General features: G+C 40.1%; 1 protein-coding gene across 8 annotated transcripts in view; it reads right to left on the reverse strand.

Moving 5' to 3' along the window:
* Nucleotides 1–23,258, reverse strand: part of LOC126868365 (multidrug resistance protein homolog 49) — a 75,070-nt gene that overhangs the window by 15,714 nt on the left and 36,098 nt on the right. For 5 of the 8 annotated variants that reach the window (XM_050623702.1, XM_050623703.1, XM_050623706.1 and 2 more), the window contains 7 exons: nucleotides 11,399–11,532; nucleotides 7,617–7,686; nucleotides 7,076–7,160; nucleotides 6,216–6,409; nucleotides 5,668–5,916; nucleotides 2,718–3,131; nucleotides 1,163–1,586 (listed from right to left, as the gene is read on the reverse strand). In XM_050623702.1, the coding sequence (XP_050479659.1) occupies nucleotides 1,163–1,586; nucleotides 2,718–3,131; nucleotides 5,668–5,916; nucleotides 6,216–6,409; nucleotides 7,076–7,160; nucleotides 7,617–7,686; nucleotides 11,399–11,510 (1,548 nt within the window). In that variant the 5' untranslated portion in view covers nucleotides 11,511–11,532. The remainder of the gene's footprint in view (nucleotides 1–1,162; nucleotides 1,587–2,717; nucleotides 3,132–5,667; nucleotides 5,917–6,215; nucleotides 6,410–7,075; nucleotides 7,161–7,616; nucleotides 7,687–11,398; nucleotides 11,533–23,258) is intronic. The other 3 variants (XM_050623707.1, XM_050623709.1, XM_050623708.1) reach the window with 1 other exon arrangement.

A 23,258-nucleotide genomic window follows, 5' to 3' on the forward strand; every position in this document is an offset into this window, starting at 1 on the left:
GCGAATACAGATGTAATAATGGAATATATTCACGGTCGGGATATTGTTAACTCGGAACGCATTTAACAAATTCACCCTCGCGAGTCACGCTTGCCTGGATACCGTGGAATTTAATCGAGTTGGAATTCGATGCTACGAAACGGGAATGTTTCTGTATTTTATTCCAAGCGTCTCGTGAAATCTTCGTGCGAGATAAAAATTTCGATCGTCTTATTGGCATAGGAAAAGTTCTATCGTTTTGAACAATAATTCTAGCAAGAACGAACGATAATGCTCTTCTGAACGATGTACGCGAAAACCGTAATTGCGCGTGCATCGAGCTCTCGACGCTCACCATTGTGACTTTGACCGAGAGAAAAACTTCATCGGGTTAATCAGCGAACTCATCGCTTAACCGTGCTCGTTGCGCAACGTCTGCATAAAAATATCGCCAGTTTCTACATTTTAATAAACTACTCCCGTTCCCTCGGTAAACAAACAAATTGAGGAGACGAGTCTACGATTCTCGTGGGATGGAAAATTCATGGCTATCGACCGTGGACATAAAATTACTCTGGGAAACTAAATTATACGGATTAATACGAATAATAAAAATACGAATTATTATTATTATTATTTAATTAACGCGACAGCGAAAGTACCAGCTCGTTACAGTTTTCTAAATTAACAAGGGGAAATCTGATACGAGATATCATTAACGGAAGGCGCCAGCGCAACGGTTCCTATCTCAGCAGCCCCGCGATATAATTTTTTAATCGCAATTATAAAAATTTAATATGCAGTTTTTTTATTCTTTAGTTCTTTTCTTCGTCTCTTACTTTTTTTTTTTTTTTTTTTTGATCAGCTGTGTAATAAGCACGTTTCGCAGTTCTCCAATTTTCACTGACGCTACGCTTCTTCAATATCGTTCCCGTTTCAACACACACAAATGGAATGTTTCAAGGAAATCTTGAACACAGAATTGAAACGTACAAATTACGCGTATCAATTATATATTCCTTAAATTTGAGCGTTCTTTAAACAATAAAAAAGTTTAACTCAAAGTAAAATGAAGAGAGAAATGCGAACGATCTAATCGCACGATCTAAACCGTTGTTTGATCCAGCGATTCTCTACCTCCGTTTTGCTTCTCGCTCAAACACAAATTTTTCTTTTTACTTGCCTGTCCCTTATGAGGATCGTAGAGACGTTGGATGAGCTGGAGACAAGTAGACTTGCCACAGCCGGACCCGCCGACGAGTGCCACGGTCTCGCCCCGATTGATCTTCAGATTCAAACCTTGCAACACCTTCACGTCCTTTCTAGCGGGATACTGGAAGTGTACGTTCTTGAACTCGATCTCACCATTGACGGATGGAAGCTTCTGACCATCCTTGCTCAAGCTATCGATCGTTGGCACGCGATCAAGCACTTGGAAAATCGCCGCGGCTGAACCACGCGCCACCGCGAACGCTTCGAGATGCGGCGATGTCAGACCCATGTTCTGAGCGCCAGCTAGCACACCGAAGAACACGATCACCAACACTGCTGGTGTATACTCCTTCACATCCTTTGGCCTGTCCTCCAGGATCAGCTGAACTCCGTACCTGGCGAACGATAATCGTCAATTTAACATGCGTTCTAATTTTCATCTCGAGAACTTGTCGTGATTTATTGCAGTCGTTCGAGATCTCTTCTTCCTTTTGACAATGAAAGATCACATAGTGTACAAAGATAGAAGGATGACCAGTGAGGTAGCACAGAAACGAAAGGTATCTAATTTCGATGCTCTCAAAGTTACCATTGTTTAACTTTGGCAATGCATCTCGGCACGACGACAGAATAGATCGCGTTGCTACAGTGTTTGTGTTATGTTAATGGTTAAAGCTGTTTACATACACCGAAACATGTTACGATACATGCAGCGACTACGAGGTTTCATAGTGCTAGTTGCAATATACGTAAACTTGTATCAGCGTTATTATCTAGTTACGGTTTGCATCGACTCAGACGGGATCAGTGTACCATCTGATCGTATACCACATGTCTAGTCGTATGTAAACGGCTTAAAACTCTTAATCTATTCCCATCCGATTACTTTGATATTCGCATCTCTCACTCTTGGGCTACGGTTACTCTGCGAGTGTGTCTTTCGACGATCTAACTTTTTGACGAATATATCACACGCATTTCGTTCTTCAGATGTTTCCTCGGAACACTTCCCTTTTCCATCGCGCGATCCTATATGATTCGATTTAAGATATAACAATAATAGAAATTCGTGTGCCTCATCCTACGATCGTGCGAGGGAAAATTTGATTTATTCTAACCAAACCTGTGTTCCTTCCCTTAGCCACCATTACGCGCAAACTTTTTCCCTACACTGTACGTAACTCGTCCATTTTCGAAAAGAGGAAACAACAGAAAAAGGAAGAGTTCCAAGGGAAGATCGTTTTATATCGAATTAGAGTAGCCAAGACCGCCACTTTCCATGGCAAACAAAGGAACATCCCTGTCTGATGCTTCCCTTTTAAAGCAAACAACTTTTACTTGAAACACCTCTGACACAATGCGGAAATTACATGGCTGACCCGTTTCTACCCTTCTCGTGCCTGTTTACCCGCGTCAGAAGCGTTTATTCTGAAAATACTCGTATTTCTTTCATCTATGCTATAGTACGCAAACGCATATCCCAAAAAGCGTACAAATATTTTCACACAATCTTAATATAGACATACCAAAACGCTATTGCGTAGCTGATGTATATGATGAACCACATCACGCCACCACCAACTCCGGACCACATTCCACGTCTTATTCCGGTTCTCTCGGCTGGTACTAGTTTCTCAGCGTATCTCTCCACTTCCTTTTCCTCTCCATTGAAGGCGATCACGGTCCTGATGGCGCCTAATACTTCCTCGGCCACTCTACCGGCTTGCCCATAAGCGTTCAACTCCTGAGCTGTTAAGGAGCTCTGAACTTTCGCTACTACGGCAGTGGCTATGACGATGATTGGTGCGCAACTTAGTACCACCAGCGTTAATTTCCAGCCGTATACGAACGATATGATGATGGAGGAGATAAAGGAGACCGTGAGGTACGTGAACACGCCCAGTTTTTCTCCTATGCCTTCCTTCATCTTGTCCAAGTCTCTGCAACGTCATGACAACTTTTGGTTACATTCGTTAATCCATAAAATGCTTAATATTAATATCTGGTAATATCTTGTACCAAGAAGTGAATTATCAATTATATCGAAAAGTAGGTTTCTATCAAAGCACACGTTTACTAAATTTTGTGTGGACAATTCGGTGTTCGGGTACCGGGTTACTCATCAACCGTGAATATTTTGATCGTCCGCGCAAATGCTGCAAAATTAAATTAACGAAACGGCACACAATAAAAATAGAACTGGACTTTGACATATGATCTTCAATTTAAATTTCTCTGGGATGAATTTTCACCCGATTAAGTATTCGAGTCGTGAATAAATTTGTGGAAAATTCTTTCTTCGTCGGCACGTTTGCCAGGCTTCTCGTCGTTGTACAAGGTGACCACCACCGTAATTAGATACGTTCGTATAGTTTGGTGTCGGTTCTATCCAAAGTACCTGACGAAAATAACACGGAACCGCGGGCAACCATTCAGAATGAATTAATTAGAGTTTGCCTTATCTTCGACGATGCAAAGGTCACCTTGCAAAAGCTCGGGGAGTTCAGTTTCAACGAATATTCAATTTGGCTTCTCGTTTGTATCGCGCGACCATATTATCCGCAGTTCCATTATCTCCTCTAATACGATTAAAGAAAACAAGCTGTCAAATAGCGATCGGAAAGCAAACTAAAAATAAAATCTAACGGTGTATACGTTTTAGCACGATATAAAGAAATGATTCCTCAAACCGTATATATAAATGTCAAGGAGAAGCGTCACTGTGTTCGTGGCATTTATATTTAACGTTGTTCATCCTGCTTCACGTTCTAGAATATTCGTGAAAATGTTGCGGCGCCACGTTAAGACATTTCCGGGTGATTACACAGCATTTACGGTACAATAACACATACTCGCGAATGTCGTGTAATCACCTTCAACTAAAATCAATATTGTCTCAAATTATGCGAACTTTATTATAATTCCGTCTTACAGTCATACAACGTGAAATAACGTTTTCAAACTGATAACGGCAATATGTAGCGGGAAGTTGCGACACGAGAAACATTTTTACAAAATATGATTTTTATTCCTAACGATGATAGGAAGAAACGAACGAGAACAAGTTGACGCAACTGCGACGAATGTATACGAAATGATTTACGATGATACAATGGATTACGAAAGTATTTGAACGCGTATGATAGACAATTTTTACGTATACATTGTACGTGTTATATAAAACATTTTGGAATTTCATCAGCATTATAACGTGACATCACTTGTCGTGAGTATATTGATAAAGCTGGAAACCTACCTATATGAAAATGTACACAGCATTATTATTTTTTTGTCAGATATCAAACTGTGCCAATATCTACCGATCGATTCTCATTGCCGTGCTAACTAATGAAATTTCAGAACGTTTTGTACGATACAAACAATATATTCACGAAAGGTTCCAATAAACGTTCGAATACTTTCGTTAGTTACTGTACGTAAAACCTGGCGCATCGTTGCACTCGATATGACAAAGAAAATACAGAAATCCGTGCCATTCGATGATTGCCATTTAAGACAGGTGTTAAGTCGAGTTTACGTAATAGTCGTTATAAATGCGGACTATGAGCCAAATCGTTTTTAATGCCAATGGGTCTTGTAACTACATCGATATATACGCGTATCACGATGCTATATTTACGATGCAACGAGATTTATTGTCTCTGCAACAGTGTAAGGTAGCGTGATTCATTCTGTGTTTCAATCGTCTGCTACAAACCGGAAACGCTACCTGGCGACAAGAAGAAAAATTTAGCCACCGTGCAACGTCGAATTTCTTTCATCGAAATTGCACGCGTGTCTATGCAATTATGCGACTTGCGCCACGGATATACTATTGCTGCGAACATTCTCGTCCCGAAATAAACAGATTGCACAAGGAAATGCTCTAGTGGCGACGCTTTAATTGGTCCGTTATGAATCCATCCTTGACTTTTCGATAATTACGCGGTCTGAAACGCAACCGCAAACAGAGATGGACTTTGTATCGGGTAAGGATTTCGATTCTCACGAGCGACCACCTGTTGATGAGCAGAGATCTCGTTCCCTAAACTTTGCTTCTCGCTTCTCCGTTATACATGATCCGCGCTACGTTTATATCCGCGGAACTGGGAGAAATCGAAACCGCAATGTTCGCTTGAAAGCCGGATCGACGTAAGAAAATATGGCTACTCGAGGCTATACATCTCCGGGATATCCTTTCAACGAGTGAAACGTGTCCATCGTCCGGACAGTTTCCATACGAAAGAAAAGAATAGAATTTTCGAATAAAATGGAACTGATTTGAATTCACAGTTTAAATATTAATTAGCTGTGATTTAAATTTGGATTTTAACGAAACTATTATTTTAAAGTAAATTTTAATGAAAACGAAAGTCTGGCTGTTAAATGTATTTCAAGGTTCAATCTGAGATCTTTTCTGTAAAATCTAATTGCCTTCTTTTAACGAGTTATCGATTAACAGCGAAGTATACTTACTCGGTAATTCTACTGGCGAAGTTGGTCGACGTGTTGGTATCGTACCACGTCATATCCTGTCTAAGAACAGCGCGAAGGAACATCTTACGTACTCGAGCGATTTGTCTAGAAGCAGCGACATTTAATAAATCGACCGTGAACACGGCAAAGAAAAATTGGAAGGTGGATAGCGCCGCGGAGGATACACCAAACGCAACCGAGTCGTCGTACAGAGCGCTCATCCTCGCTTCGTATGTTTCATTGGGTCCCCTGCAATCATAATATTTATCTCATAAATACGTTATATTATTCATCGAAAGGAAACCGTTTTTCTAAATTCTCAATTCGGAGTATCGTTCCGTGGAACAGTATCGACGTGGAAAATTACGGAACTTCGTAGCGATGTACCAAAGTAAACTAGACAGAATAAACTAGGCTATATTCCCCTCGAGCGATCTATTTTCTCGTTAACGTAACGCGTCAGAGGCGAGTCTCGCGTCTCGGTTTCGTGCTAAAAATATGCAATTCAGGTAGTGTAGGCGTGTCTGTCTGAGTACGCCAAGACTTACAAGACCTTTCCTCCTCCGAACCACTTCAATATAAGCGTCGGTGTACTGGATTGATTCTCCGTATTACGATCCACCAGCAATGTGGTGAATTCACCATACTGAATCGTCGAAATAGGGATGCACAGGCCTGTCAAAGTTCCCATGATCAGGCCACCAAGAATCAGCATCAACTCCCCGCATGTTGCAAATCGAAACTGTGAACAGACATAGAGCGATTTTCGTCACTGAGTTTGGTCAAAGCTTTCGCGTACGCCGCGATTAAACTGGAATTCAAAGTTTCGGCGAAGCAGAGAGAACTGAGGGAAAGTGAGAGAAAAAGGGGTAGCACAGGGGAAGCACCGGTGGGCAACAGCCATGGCAACGGACGTATTTTAATTAATTGCGCGCGAGCATCGACGTTATGTTAATTTTCCGAATGATGGGTTCGCCGGGAATTCGCGAGATTCCGGTGGCGTCGACGGAGCAATTTGTCGCCGAACTAGTCGAAAATTTCAGAAACATATTCTCGAGTGATTTAGTGCCGGCAACTTCTGCCTTTCCGGCAGATTTAACCCCGGGGAAAATTAATGCTGGCCTAACGGTGATTAATGGACGGAGATCTGACTAGTTCTAAACAAAAACAAGCCCGATCGATCGACAGAATCGCGCTCGTTAAGTTTGTCAAAGACAAAGGGACTCGATAGCCAAACCGTTCGGCCGCTAGAAGATCGATTTCGTCGTTTGATTCCAAACTAACACGGTGATATTTCAACTGTAACAGGATGTATGTGGAATGTTTGACAAATGTCGGTGACGTTCTCTGCTTTCTTTGTATTTTATTTCGTTACTTCTTCTTTTTTCTTTTGACCGATGATACTTACGAGTTTGAAATAAGGCACTGGTGGCAAGGATTGTTCCGACGCAACCGGCTTCTCCTCCTCCTTCGTTTGAGGTGGCACGAATTCACTGTGGACACAAAGTAATATTGACTTTTAATAAGAACATTTTTAGATACAATTGCTCGTCGATGTGCTGCCCGTTATCCATTCTTCTGCTCTTTGTAGCAGCACGAGAAAATGATCGGTTATGGAAGAGTACTTCCGGATGCAAGAGAAAAACAATTTTCCCGAGAGAAAAGAAGCTTAAGAATCGGTTACGTTTCTTTCTTCTGCCATAGAAATGCAAAGTTCCGATTGTTTAATTTTCAATCCGGGAATACTCTTACAGGATATACTTGCTACAATTAAGAAATCATCATGAATAAATTTATACGATTTTTCCAGTCTCTAGGGCGATCAGGATATCTCCTAATTAATTCCGTAAGTTCCTACAATCATTTTGACTCCCATATTTACTCCTCCTATTTTTCTCTTTCTAATTATTTAACAAAATCTCATTCATCTGTAAAAATCTTATTCGTACATTGGATCGCCATTCTCCTGTAGCATATACTGAGTTTCCTCTTTATCCTTCTTCGCATCTTGGAGCGTGTCTGAAATGAAATATACAAGGTTCCGTACACTGTAGATCCTACAGCAATATTTTCATATGCATCAGCAGGGAAGACTTAAATATACGTTCGTCTCCTGTTTATCCGATCGCGAAACTTTGAATCTGGTATCGCGTCGACGATTGCACCTCTGCGAATGTTTTCACTGATAAACGCATTATTATCCATGAAAAATCATTTAAGATTTTCTTAATTATCTTCGTTAGATATTTCTCAACTTACTATCGGTCAATGCTAGAACTACCACACCAGTGAAATTGACTGATTTTGCAATTTTATTTTAAAATTTCTACTTCGTGTTATATTTTTTTCCGCAATGATGTAATGACTTTCGCAACGATAACTAAAAGAATAATATAGTGAATTTTACTTTGTTTTTTATGTATTCAAACTGAAAATAATTTGGTATCAAGGCTACTTATACCAATATCAGTCAAAATGACTGGTACCTGTCGAAGTGTAAAAGGGTTTTGCAATCTGTTTATCGAACTCCAATTAACCAGTTTCCTCGTTTCGTACAACTTCCCACACGTTTTTTAAATTTTTACTGCGTATCATTCAATATGACAATATCAGTCATCAGGAAAATTCCGAATCGATCGCTAGATGCTAACACTAGAAATACCACGCCAGTCAAAACGACTGGTTCTACAATTTCATAAATATGTCAACCCCTATTTAGGGATCATGGTCCCAACTGGATTAATAATACCAAAAATATACTACATAACTACATACTTTCTGTAAGAAAGTAATAAATCGAAAAAAATAAAAATATTCTATTATCGCATATTTTTTAAATAACCAATCATTTTGACTGGTTGTGATAGAAATAGCTTCGTGTTAACTATCGGTAGTTCCAGTGTTAGTTGCAAATAAACTCGTATCATCGCAATAATTTCGTAGGTTGTTTATACAAATTATTATTTATCCGGACTTGGAGAGTTTCGAATTTCCTGATTCTTTTTCTTTTTTTCCGAGAAGTTCCAGATTTCGAGACCCTATTCCTACTTAAGATCGACTCGACGCTCGTAAACCTAGTTAGCTGAGAATTGTTGCACAAACGTGTAGTTAAAACGTGTGGCGAACTACAGTCGTGAAACCAGTGACGTAAGCGACCGTTCAGTTAATTCAAAGCGCGTTGCTCCTCGACAAACACCGATAACGATCGGCACGCGTTCCTGCTCGTTCAAAATGAATGAAAGAAATCGAGTGGCAAAAATGTTAAAACGCTTCGCGTTCATCGACCAGCAGGATCATTTCCTCTGGGAAACGACTCAATGTGTTTTATAAAACAGCGCACTAACGTCTAAAATACAAATGGAAGTTCCGCGACGAAGAAACCAACAGTTTCTCTCTTTCGCCTGAAACACCCTGACAAACGATCCAACGACTTCAGAGGAAATGGCCCCGCTAAATTGTCCAAGAATCTTTATCCTCTCGCAAATGTTACCCTACGATAATAACTCTTCTTCTTGATCGTTCATCATCATGTTCCTCTTCTAACTCTAACAAATGGTTTTTACAAATTTCTGCGTCGTTATCTCGCATGAATGCGAAATTATCGTCGTCTAATTTCCTTGACAATTCGAATTAACTATTACGTTTCACATGAAACCAGGAAATGTTCTGTTACTTATGATATCTTGAACTACTCGCTCTGGGTTTCACAGAGCCAATAATTTATGAATGCAGAAAATGAAACATAGCAAAGAGAAGCTTTTATATTAGGATTGACTTGAATTAATGTTGAATTCCAGTCGAATGAAACTTAATCCCATTGCTATCGAGGAGTCAAGGTATCCAAGCTTTTCACGATTGTACGAAGATTTAGTAACATGGTTGTTCGGGAATCGATTCCCATTATTTAGCATCGTAATAAACGAGTTAAATGGCACGCTGTATTATACGAGATCATAAATCTGCTGGGAACACTATGTAAATCGTTGGTTGGCGGATCAACGTAGACAGCCAGGACGTGAAGGATCGTCGTCGGCGTGTGAAAGGAAAAGCGAAGTTTCCGGTTTCCGTCGCGACGACCCCGGCAAGTGTCGGGCTTCGACGAAGTCTGGATCTTCCCGTAGGGGCTCCATTAGCGGAGTAATTGCTGTTCGAAACTCCTGCGACGAATCTACGATGGGTATTTTATACAAGGAACACGAGACTGCCATCGTAACAGTACGATGCATAGATGAATTTACCCCCCGGTGAACGAATCGCGCTCGACAAGTCCGATTTCGGTAGTTGAACGAGCAAACTTTTCCCTCCGATCCCTATACGTTAATTCGATGAGATGGTGTAATTGTATTTCTCAGGCTGACAATTAATTTGGATGCTGTAAACCAAGTTCCAAACAGAATGAACTTAACGATTATTATCGGATTGTTATGCAGGATTGTTACGTCTTGTAAGAACGTGACAAATTTCGTAACAAACGACAAAACTATGCTAATCGAAATAATTAAAAGACTAAATAATTAAAACTCCTATAGTGCGGCTGTATCGCACTAACCAAATAAATAGAAATAAAATCTTATACAACACACGATATGGTCACTTAGGGTGAGAATTTAATGCTTGAGAAAAATCAGTATCGGTTTTTATATGTATGGTGAATTGTATATAATATATTTTTTCCAGTTTTCACTTGCAGTGATTTATCGGCGTGCGCGTTTCTAAGGAGCATTAATCACGTTTCGTTTCGATCCATCTCTCAATATGAACGATTATTTCCTACACGACGAGTTTTCTTGAATTATTGCGGGCACGAAAATTCGCGAAACTATCTATCCAAGAAAAATTTGTACGCGCCTCCTTCGTGTCAGTAGTTTCCGTCATCTGTCGCCACTCGAATCGATCAATCTCTCAACTTTCTCGCCAATATCCTCCGGCCACGAATAAATGCAAATTTTGCGAAAACTTGCGAAAGAAGCACGACGGATCCAGCGTAAACGCTGTTTAAATTTTCCTCAAACTATTCTCGTTTCTATTCTAACCATAAAAAGAAGGTTTAATAAACCAACATCAGGGATGGAAACTCTGATTTTTGCAAAATATCGTTGCTATAGATCGGATGAATTTTTATGCAAATTTCTACTTTTCCAATTGTTCGTTCTAATAATTCGTTCGTTTTATTTATTAAAAGTTATAACAAGCAGATATAGCATTTATGCATTTTCTACACCTCTGCACCTTTAAATTTCGTATAAATGTGCATAAAAATCCGCATTCTAATTATCACGGCGAAGCAACATTGTCGATTGGCGAAATCTCGAATGATTATTGGTTAGCGATCGATCAGGAATGATCGAGTGTCTGGACAACGGAACGCAGACAACGAGCGGTCGATCTTAAAGAAGGGAAAAAAACATCGCAATTTTTCATCTCATCGATCATGAACATTATAACCATCGATCAGTAACGGATAAGCTCGCCATTTATCCCCTTCCCTATTTCTCTGAGCTATTGTACAGAAACGAAGTTCTTCGAAATGTTCAGTCACCACGTTGTCGATAAAGCGACCAGCTTGTGTAAATTAATTTTTCGCGCGGTGAAGTTTCGTCTTGCGAGCGGTTACTTTGCTTTTGGACTACTTGTCGCGAAGGGGAAAATTTAAGAAGCAGACGAAATCTTACGTACTTAATATAATCGAAGAGGAAACTACGTATGTACATGGAATTGTTATGGTACTTACACTTCAAGAATATTTTTTCCTGGCGGTGAGAGTTTGTTTTTTGGGGTTCCATTTCCATACCCTGCGCCTTCTCGCGCGGATTTGCTGTCCACTGACAAATTCGCCGTGTCATCGCGCATTCTTAATTAACAACTCTGTAATTAAAAAGAGATATCACGATTTTAAAACCTTCTACAAACAACTTTACAATCATAGATATTTCGTTCCACTCGACATTTTAATTAATATTAGGTTGTCCGAAAAGTGTTTTTCTTTCGCAAACGTGTTTTTTACAACAGTGCACCTTCATACAAACGTGAAAACGAGTCTGTAAAATGTCGCGGTGTTTATCTCAACAGAATGAAATGAATCGTACGTAATTCGACAAAATAATGTAAAACGTTAAACGTAAAAAAAGGAAAGAAACTTTTCGGACAACCTAATATACAGGGTGGTTAGTAACTGGTGGTACAAGCGGAAAGGGGGTTATTCTATGCGAAAAAAGAAGTCGAAAATATAGAACAACAATTTTTTGTTTGAGGCTTTGTTTTCGAGAAAATCGACTTTGAATTTTCGCTCGGTACGCGTGCACTTTATCACGTCTCCTTTTCGACTTCTTTTTTCGCGTAGAATCACCCCCTTTTCGCTTGTACCACCAGTTACCAACCACCCTGTATATTTGAATGATCCAACAACTTCAGTGTGATACAAGATTGAGTATTTGAGATGACAACTCCGAATGAGTACGAACTGAGATTCCTTTTCGCGTTGACGACGGTGATGATATACCTTCTGTCGATTGACTGTCTTGTAGATTATCCTTAACTTTTGACTCTTGCTGTTCCTAACCCTGACCACTGACTCGAGTTGATTTAGACTAACTGATGAGCTTTAACTGTTACTTGAATGTTATTGTGGAACAAGTCTGGAGCGTAAGTCGAAGAATTTGAGTTGACTGTCCTGATGTCGTAGAAGAAGTATAGAAATGAAGTGACTGCTGTGTCGTGATGAGAACAAGTCTAGAGGGATGAAGTGACTGCTCTGTCGTGATGAGAACAAATGAAGTTCATTCTTGTGTGATTACGGAGGAAAACTCGATGTGGGTGTGTCTTTTGAACTAAGGACGTGGATTCGTTGTTCACACTTTTCGTTAGAAAAGTGAGGGTAACGATCCGCGATGCCCATTGGTTATAGCCAACGTTAATAAATGAAGATTGGAGAAGAAAGCCCCCTACCGACATGGCTCAGGGATGACCTGGCTCCTGGGAAAACTCGGCTTTTCCGTTAGACAAATATCCGCTTTCTCCATAATTTGTAAGAACGTGCAATAAATCTAAGGATTGTATTAAGTACAAACTATAAACCGACAATATTTGCAGGATTAAAGGTTCCCGCAAACTAATAAGATTCGGTTTATGGCGGGGCCTTAGGTATATCGAGGGTCTGTAAAATGGTGCTTGGGCCTTGACGGTCAGACAACGAAGGACGTCGGACGCACGGACCGTTTCACGCGATGTAACGATGGTTATAATCAAAATGGTGATATACAAAAATGAATGAATGTACGTATAAAATCTGACCCAATAGAAATCAACCTTAACAGTATATTTTCAATAACTGCAAAGACAAAGATTCTATAATCCCTTATTTTAACAAACATTGTAACTCTAATAATAAGAAACACTTTGTGAATAAAAATCTCTGTTGAATCAGAAATAATAATTCTATAATCGTTAATTATCAAAATCGCCAATTTCCTCAAAAAACCAAATAAAATGGAAATTCAAACGAAGCCAAACGTTCGGTACAACTAATCGAACCCTGTCAACAACCGCTCTCGAGGTATAGTGTTGACAAAATTCGCGTCAGTTTCTCACGCCTCTTACACCACGGTACGCATCGGCGTTGTTCCGGTATGTTGGTTGGGAAGTGGCGTTTGGAGTTTGGAAACGTCACGCGCAACCAACGGGCCACACGTCGAGCACTTGAGCTTTCAATAAACGCGGTACAATCGACATGGCATCAGGTTGGAAAAACGCAGGCCGCGGCGGGGCAACCTTGCAGGATCGCGATAAATTAAGCCGAGCTGACGTTTTGATTGTCGGCCCGGCCTATATTTGTTGCGGTCAATATTTGCGTCGGCCGATCCATTGTCGCCGTTCGATCCGTTATAACCGTCTGTTTCGTTGGACGCGGGAGAGCAGGGACCCAGAGCTTTGCGCAAACTGCAATTAGCAACGATAATCCAGGGACAACAAACTCTATTTACCTCGGTCATTATCCACTGTATCATACGTTTACTATACAGGATATCCAATCTAAGCGATGACTAGAAACTCCGCTAATCCGTGTTAATTAATCGATTGACCGATAGGACCTATGATTAAGTTTGAAGGGTGGGCCTAGTAGTCACATTTCGATTACGCGTTGACAATGACGAAAACATTCGTTCGATGATTCAGCGATCATTCGCTGGTCGGATAGGCTGGTTGTCCAATACTTTAGATCGTTGCTTTTTTTTTTAATTATCTTTCACGGTTGTATTATTTATTCGAAATTAACGTAGGCAGTAATTTTGTTTAGTTTGATCTATTTTTGAGTAGAGGACTCTCCAAGATAGTAGAATTCTAAATTCACTCGTCTTTTTTTTCGAATTCCTGATTCCATGATACATGTAACGATTCCAAATTCTTCGATAGCGCGTGTGAATTATTAAATTACATTTATTAAAGGAATATTATTAATTAAGCGAAAGATAATAACGAATAATGAAAGTAGGACGAATTTATGTTATAATCTAATAGTTTGTGTGCGTGAGTAAATTATTTATTGTTTAATTGCGTTTAACCGAATGCATTCCTTAAAGAATAACCGGTGACAGTTAATAGATGGTAGAAGGAAAGTTCTGTTCCCTGTTCTTGCAATGGTCGAGATCTTTCTAAATCTCTGGCTGCTCAACAGGCTATGGCGCGAACTAAAACGATAATTCAACGCTCGAGGTGACTATCATTTCTTGCTCGTGGTATATTACTACGTCGCTACACCGTAGAGTCGACTGCACAGGGGACCAGACAGTCCTGCCGTACGTATCAGCTCAAGTTTCAAGCGAAGCTTTTGCGTGCTATTTCTCTTTCTCCCTATTAAAATTCTGAAATGTAAATATATGAGAACATCATAGTCCAACGTGTTTCAATTTCTGAAATCGAGAAAAACTCGTCAAATTCTTTTTTCTATTTGTAACAGGAAATAGTTTTCGAATGGGAGAACGAGAGTCAGAGAAAGACGAAGATGGAAGAACGAAAATATTAAACCTTCCATATCCGAAATTTTGAAAGTTTTAACTACGTATGGAACGAATATGCTCGGTGATTCTGATGGGTCACCGCGTAAAAATGCATGACAGCGAAACTTTGGCGAACCGGTGCAAATGAAACCGCGACAAGCGACAAAGCGTTAATGTTAAGCAACTGCAATTTGCCGCTTGCGTTCTACAACGCTCGGTCTTTCTTGCATCCAATTGCTGCTCTAATTGTCGAATAAACGGCGCGATAAAAACGGCTAAGTCATTAGGTCGTGTTGCGGACTGAGTTAGTAGGTGGTCTTTAATCGCGAAACAGAGTTGCTGTTCGGTGACTTTTTTCAACGAAAAACCGGTCCACCCTTTTAATTGTACAGACACGTCTTTAATCGTCGGAAGAAGGATCTCGATGTTGCCATTGTTCGTACTTGGAAGACGAATTACATCGAGATAATTCGATCAGACACGGTACATTAATTTATTCCTAACTCCATAGAATAGTCGGTGTAATATGATTAAAATCTTTTAAGATAGCGTTTTCTCCTGCTCTTTCTCTTTTTCCGTACATCAACGATGGGCGAGAGTCTCGGTACCCAGTAATAAGGATCAAAAGCACTCTAAACGAGACTTCGTTGAGTAAACGAGAGAAAGCCAATAAATGGAAAAAAAGAAGCCACCGTCCTTTTTATTCCCATCGTCCGTATCTCTCATTACTTTTGCTCTTTGATCAAGCGTTCTTTTGTTATGTCGTCTCGTCTTTCGCCGACGAATAGAGGGCAACTTTGCCGTACCTTCGCTTTGGTAACATGAAGCATAACGACGCAACGTATCAATATATATATGTTTATCTTTCTTCTGGCCAAGTACTGACCATTTCTTAAAGCGGTCATCCTGTTATAACAAACTATGTATTGCTCATACTTCCATTTCTAAACACTTTACTTTTTCCCAATCATAAGAATCACAAGAGAAGACAAAAATCTGTTGTCAAAAGTTGCCATAATAATTATGGTCTACCCTTAATCTCTCTGGAATTAGTCACTAAAATAACGTAAACTCGTCTCGCTGATGTTTGTGCTCAAAGTTCGAAATAACTGCATCGTCTGTCCTGATATTCCTGATTTATCGAATCTAGTGCTCGATCTTTAGAAAATCTCTGTTATTCCACGCATCTATGCGCGTAACTAATACTAACGCAAACAATTGTATCGACTGAATCCGAAAACAGCACAATTTTTTCTCTCGCCAATCGAAATTTATACCACTATGGGGAACAGTATCAATGAGCCATATAAGCAAAATAGAAACAATGCAAGCTAAAATTCTTAGAACAATAGTAAACGCCCCATGGTACGTCAGAAACAAGGACATTTGGAAAGACCTGGGAATACCAACGATCAAGGAGGAGATTAGCAGATGTGCAAGAAGGTACAGAGAAAGAATAGCAACGCACCCGAAATGGCTGGCAGTGAAAACGGTCAACACATCGAGCATAGAAAGAAGATTAAAAAGGAAACACCCAACAGATCTCGCAAAGGACATAACCTAACAAACACGATGATGGTACCCCGCTGGGGGTAGCCACGCACATGTTATATTAGTATACCGCTATAATATTTTACCAAATGTCCTACTGGACAAATTGTAAAATCCAAATAAATAAATATAAAAAAAAACATCGAGCATAGAAAGAAGACTAAAAAGGAAACACTCAACAGATATCATAAAGAATATAACTTAACAAACACGAAGATGGTACCCCGCTGGGGGTAACCACCCACATGATAATCAAACAGCCAAAAAATTCTACCAAATGTCCAAATTGGACAAATTGTGAATGTGAAATATTAAATAAAAAAAAAAAACTGAAACTTTTTCGTACCTTGCTAAATTCTATTTAAGAGCTAAGCGAGATTTACAGCACGTAGGTTGACACTAATCTTTCGCACTTATCTTTCTTTATTTACCTATACCTATATTATTTATATAGGAATTTTTTATTTATCCTATGTAATAAGTTTATTGATCAATAGATCTATTTACAATGTATTAGACAAGAAACACAAACAGTAATGTGCTATAACTAAATAGTTAATTCACAACTCACAATTGATAGTTTACAACTCGTAACAACTCGGCAAATCGACGACTCTTCTACTCGACTGCCCGATAAAACTGCCAGGCCCTTTTCGACCTAACAGCACTTAGGCCTTCCCGCGATATTGTTTTATGATTCGCCTAATACGACTGCCAGGCCTTTTTTGACCTAAAGGCACTTAAACAATATTGCGGATAGACCTAAGTGACGATGATTCATCAGATATTTCTTAGGCCATTCGTCCACGATACTACATTTACAACCTTCATCAAACGTTGTTGCACCAATAGAAAGTAAATAAATAAATATTATCTTATATTAATAATATATATCTTTCTATATATTTCTATATATAATAATAAATAATATCTTTCTCACATACGTACGACATTCTCGAATTCGATTGGATATCCTCGCGAAATTCAGTGAGAATCTAATGGGCAAGAAGCTACGAGAACAGAAAGTTCTCTGGAAGTTGAGCTTTTATTAACGAGACGGTTGCTTTCAAAGCTGGAATTGAGAAACGAGGAGTAATAAAGAGCCGCGAGGGATCGGCGACATCGGGGGACCGGTCAATTTCGAATTATCCTATTTCATGCGAACGAGAGCTTTCCGATTTCATTTGTCTCCGTTCCAATAACCCCTCGCCCTTCTCCACCGCCGGGTACACGCGATCCAATTTTTCCTTCGTTGCCCTCTCGAAAGGCAGTTTATAAAATTTCCCGTTCGTTGCGGGATCGATGCAACGATAAATTGTCTCTGAAGTTGCAAGGCCGACCCTCTCGTGCCCGGGACACGTCTTATCCCCGGTGCTCTGGCCGCTCTTTTTCGCGGCTCGTAAATCATCGATGAGCCCGTGGAACCGGAAGTCGAGCGGAAGGCCTTGCCAACGAGATATGGACTCACATTTGCACCGTTTTGTCATGCCGTTCGCAAACTTACTCGTCGAGTATTATTAACGAAATCGAGAGATTTCGTCCTTTGAACAAATTATTTCACCCTGAAAGTGTCCACAGTCCGAAGTCTTTCTGTTACGGTCGGGCGACCGTCTACCTAGACCAGATGTCCGCTTATCCTTACGACGTACCTTCAATCGCCTTAAGTACCAATCATAAATCCCAGTAATTTGCTTGCTAAGGTCATTCAGACCGAACAAATATCTTTTTCTAAATCACTTTTTAAGGACTGTTGTCTACCACGGCTTGATAAGGGAAAGTTAGGTTTCCCACGTACGATGCTTCCTAATAGCAACTTTCTATCGCGGACGGCTAAGACCCTTCCTAGTCTACCAACCTCCGTTTATCCAGTCAGAAGCAATGCATACTGCCCTCACTTCCTGACCAAAAACGTTATGAACAAATCCGATGGTCCCGTGCGCTAGACACACCCATCGCTAGCTTTCCTCCGACACACTAAGTACAATTCTAACGTCTAAGTCTAAACACGAACAATCACTTCCTCTATTAAGTATCCTCTAGTGCTACGTCCACTGACATACGAAGTTCCATTATAAGAGCCTTGCTCTAGCGTGCATATCTATCTTACCTTCGGGCGACAAGTTGTCATCTAGGAATTATATCTACTCAACAGTGTAACTTAAGTGTTGGAAATAAAACCTTATAATTCTGTGAATCACGGTGTTATACTAACTCAATCACCCCTATTATCTTAACGGAAATCAGGGGATCGATCAACTCGTAGTGTCGATTGCTATAATCGTAACGGGAATTTACGACTCCCGTTGACGTCTCTCCTCGCGATTGGTCGAAAATACACTTTCATTTTAAAAGAATGGAATTTCTTTGTTGAATAATTTCCATAATATCTCCACTGTGATACACGTTTTTGGCAATTTATTGCCAGAAGATTAGTTTCGTACAGATAATGATCCAAAGCCTTGAAGAAGAGAAAATAGAGAAGGATATTCGATATTCTGGAGGATCGTCGATGTTTTTCTGTAATTCTTCCCAAATCATTTTTACGTAAGAAAATTGTCCTGTATATGGACAAAACGAAGATCAGTTGGCGATTAAGCGTAAATCGCTGCGAACATAATGACGTATAATGTACGCAACAACAATACCTGAAGCATTCGTGTAACGTTAAAGTGAAATAGTGAAAACCATGGAAATTTTTAGGATAATACTGTGAATTAATACTGTGAATCGATTTGAACGTGTTTAGAAATAGTAGCTAGCTCGTGAAGTTCGTAGTGATTGAAACAATTTACAGCTTCATTGATACTAATCTCGTTAGAAACGTGCAAGTTCCATGGTTCTATGTTAATTTCCCAGGGGAATCGTAATCTTTCTTTCGAATTCGTGGACCAATCTTTTCGAGATCCCCGTAACACGGCGGAGAACAAATTTCGGCAAGGAAAACAATCCGTGCGAAGTTTTGTCGCGCTAATGTATTCGCGAGTCGGTCTGCTCGGATATCGTTCGCCCTCTTTCTTTCTTTACTACCGCACCAGCAAGGCGATAAACTTCGTCAGGAGCGTGTTCCGCAGCTGAAAAATCGCGGCTAATGGGAAAAATTGCTAAAGTTACACGGAAAGTTCGCCGACGACTTTCGTCGTTCGTCGCGGCACCTTTCGCAATCGCGAAACTCCATTAAGCTTGGAAACTAATTTCCAACGGAGTTTCCGCGGTGAGCGTCGCATAATCCTTGCGTGGTCACCGGTGACTCGAAAAATTTTTTCCAGGAACAATGTTTCGTGTATCTTTTGAAATTCTGCCAAAGATCGATAAATGTTTATTCGCAAAATTGCTGTTAAATCTGAATTACAGGCAAGTCGTTGCGGAATAAGTCATCGAACGATGAATTAGTGACTACATGTTTGGATAATCTTCAGGTTGCAGTTAGAGCGAGCGAACAGAAGATCCGAAGATCGCAATGCATACATCCATTAGAATCTATACGCGCATTTGACGGTTTGACGTACTGAGTTTGTCACAGCGCCAGTTTGTGCGGATTCACGTCCGCTGTAGCTACGGTCTTACTCGTTATCCATCTGCTTAGTTCCATGTAAATCTCGATGCATCGTTAATCGCGTGCAGCTGTAACCACAGCCTATACGTCGAAAGCAATCTTACGGTAGAATGTATATGGACAGATACAGACAGGCGTAGCGATTAGCGTTGGCGGTTTCCAGTGCTTCTGACCATAGAACGTCCGTTTCCCTTTACGCGCTCTTCCCTATGTGTGTGAATGAAACTGTATCTTTCTCATTTATTTAGTCGTAAAAAGCGAAAAGTTAAATTTCAGAAAATATCAGATACCAGTTAAATGTTAATTTAATAAAGTATAAAATAATCAGTACAAGCAAAAGTAAATTAATTTGCACTTTGCAATTTGTGCTTTTCCACAAAAGTTCGAGTCATTCTCATAAGAAATTGAAAACATCGTGACTTGTACCCTATTCTTTTTAAACCTCTTAATAGCGTATCCAAAAATAACAAGCTCTCGACGTTTTGTTTCCTTCTGAATCCATACTTAAATACATTAGTTCAAACGATGAAACGAACGAAACACCTCGTAGATAGCAACGCGGGCCAGCCAGCATTGAAAAAAGGGATACCTTTTAATCCAGTGGTATCTGTCAAAAGCACGCGTAGCCAGTTGGCCGTGGTTCGCGTATTTACGATCGACGCGTAATTTACGGAGGCTGCGGCCGTTTAATTAGTAACAAAAATATTACAACACCACGAGCTGAGATCATCTCTGACTGATAGCGGTACAAAAGGTGGGAATTTTTCAGCGGGCAGCTTTTTCGCTAGAACAGAAATCGTGAATTATAAAGCTACCGCCGACGAGATCCTCGACCGAGGAGAGTTATAATTAAAGCGATTCCGCTTTACCGTGCTCGGCTGCTTTGTGCTCTCGGAGGTTCGTTAAGTCCGACAAATTAATTTCCATTGTATTTTCAAACGGCCAGCGGGCACACTTCTCGCGGCCTTAAACCCGACTGCATGTGGAGAGTTCGAGAACCGCGCCATCATCTAATTCGTGACGGTTGTCGGTCGCGTTTCCAGATCCGAATCTAACGATGTCCCGTGGAAAAAAAGTTCCTCTGGAATTCGAGAATATTTTACCAATGCTCTGTTCGACCAACGATGAATGCTTGAACCAACTTTTTCCGCTCGGAGGAAACGTTTCATTGAAAAACGTTCGTCCCTTTCCAGATTGTGAATTTTTTATTAAACGGTAGAACTACCGACCGAAATGTATCATACACACAGATGATTATAATTATGACTAATAATCGCAAAAACAAAGAATTTGAAATCTGTCGAAACGATAAGCGATGAATTAGTTAATTCTATAACTTTTCATTTTAATCCATATTTAAATAACAATATACCGTGCGAACGAAAATGAAACAATGGAAATAATATTATCAAAAGCACAAAATACGAAATCCGTCACTTTCACGTTAATTCTAGTGTTAAAAAGCTAGCACATTGAAATTGTGATCTATGATATTCATGTGAAAACACAAGTTAGTTTATCGTTCAAATGGTCGATCAATGGTATGATGACTTATTTTTCTTCGTCATCTGGTTTCAATATTTATCTTGGCCCGACCGTGTTATTCGAGAGAATTTATTTTAAGTATCCTTCGTTATTAACGATCACGATTACGCGTTTCGCGGCCTCCTTTTCGTAGTCGACGTCTAGTCGGCGAACCAACGAATTCCGTAATCGGCCGCCGACTAATTTTAGACGTTCCGTGGACCTACCGCTTCTACCGCTTGTACACCGCGTCTCCGACTCGCTTTACAACGACTGGAACAATTTAATCGACGTTTACGATCTTTCCGCTTATTAAAACTATCCAAACAAACGAATATTTCGTTTCGATAGCACACAGAGGAACCTTTTCTTTCTGAGCCAACAAACCGCGTTAAATCGTAAATGTCGTTTCATTCAGACGATAAATTTATTATAATTCTATGCAACGAGCATCTCGCGAACAAGATAGAAGCGCTGATCTAATTCTACGTAATAGAGTCTCGTGAATCACCAAAAATATCCAAAATATCTGCGTATCTCTAGATTTTCTGTGAGCGATAACGTTAGTCAATTCGAGCTTCCAACTGAGCGTCTTTCGTTTATTGAACGATTATTCTGGATTTCTGGCGTAAGAAGCGAATCGTGCGATATACGAGCCAAACTCTTGGCTCATTATCAATAATTCGATGATGTTTTCTCTTAGAATATAAAGGGTTGACAATGGAATTCACTATCTTTTCTTCATGATGCGTGTGTTTTTTATATCTTGTGACTCTTTCTGATTATTTTTATCGAATATCATGTCACGAAGAAGTTCAAACAAAAACCTGATTTTGCCAGCTCCTTCGAGAAAGGACTGCGACAAGGTAATCCTCATCCGCATATTGTATATAAAACTTTGAGAAACATAAAAGAAGATGAGTTGAGCACGTCTTGACATCAAACCATCCACTGGCTGGAGAATGTTTCTCCAAAATCGACGACGCTAGAACTCATCTTGTATATTTTGCTTCGAAACGGGCCAAATTTCACGAGCGAAGATCAAAAAATGATCAAAAATACAATAAGAGATTATTAATTCGAGCAGAGTTTATTTCGACTGAGAATTGTCATTTGTTCAATTTCACTGAACTCTGTTTACGAAAATGAAAAGATCACGACCTAATATTTGCGGTCGCGTGAAAAATGATTGCAAGACGAAGTTCGTCTGGCCGAAGATAAAAATTACAGTAAATAAGAAGCCCCATTTTTTCACTCAAATATTCTAACCAACGAACTACATCAAACGTTGAATCTCATCTCGTGTATAACCGCACGATTCGTATAAAATGTAGGAAAAGTATAAGAGTACGTCATAGTGGAAATTACGACTCGAGTGACGTAAACTGAGAAACAAACGCGTGCCTCGGCGGCTATTTTGAGAATAAACCGTACACTTGCACGCGCCGAGCGGCTCAATTTCTTCGAGCATAAACGCTAAACAAAAAAAAAAAAAAAAAAAAAAGAAAAAGAAAGGAGTATTTCGTAAAGAATGTGAGGTGGTTTGTATCATTCGCGAGCAAATCGTCTGGTCGTATTTTTATATACACGCGATCCGACGTCCACGTGCGTCGATCGAAAGGCTAAATACGTGGAGGACCTGACAGACGAGATCGTCTGCAACCTTGGGCGAGTCTGGCCAACACCGCCCACTCTTTTGCCAACTCGATTTCGCGGAAGCTTCTTCGACGTTGGCAGAAGACGTACGTCTCGGATTCTCCGTCTCGCCCCGTCCTTTTCTCTCGCTACATCGACCTGGTAAACCGAAAATATCGCGCGATAATGGCGAAACGAGGGACGCCTCGTTCAAAGGCGCTGATTTTCTACGAGGTCACCGAGCAAAGTCTTCTTTAAGCACTAAAAAGGTACATTCTCGTTGCCAAGAACGACGATCGCGAATGGAGCTTACGTTGCCAAGAAAAGCATCTGGA

The sequence above is a fragment of the Bombus huntii genome, chromosome 8 (assembly GCF_024542735.1).
Source record: "Bombus huntii isolate Logan2020A chromosome 8, iyBomHunt1.1, whole genome shotgun sequence".
Classification (NCBI taxonomy): domain Eukaryota; kingdom Metazoa; phylum Arthropoda; class Insecta; order Hymenoptera; family Apidae; genus Bombus; species Bombus huntii.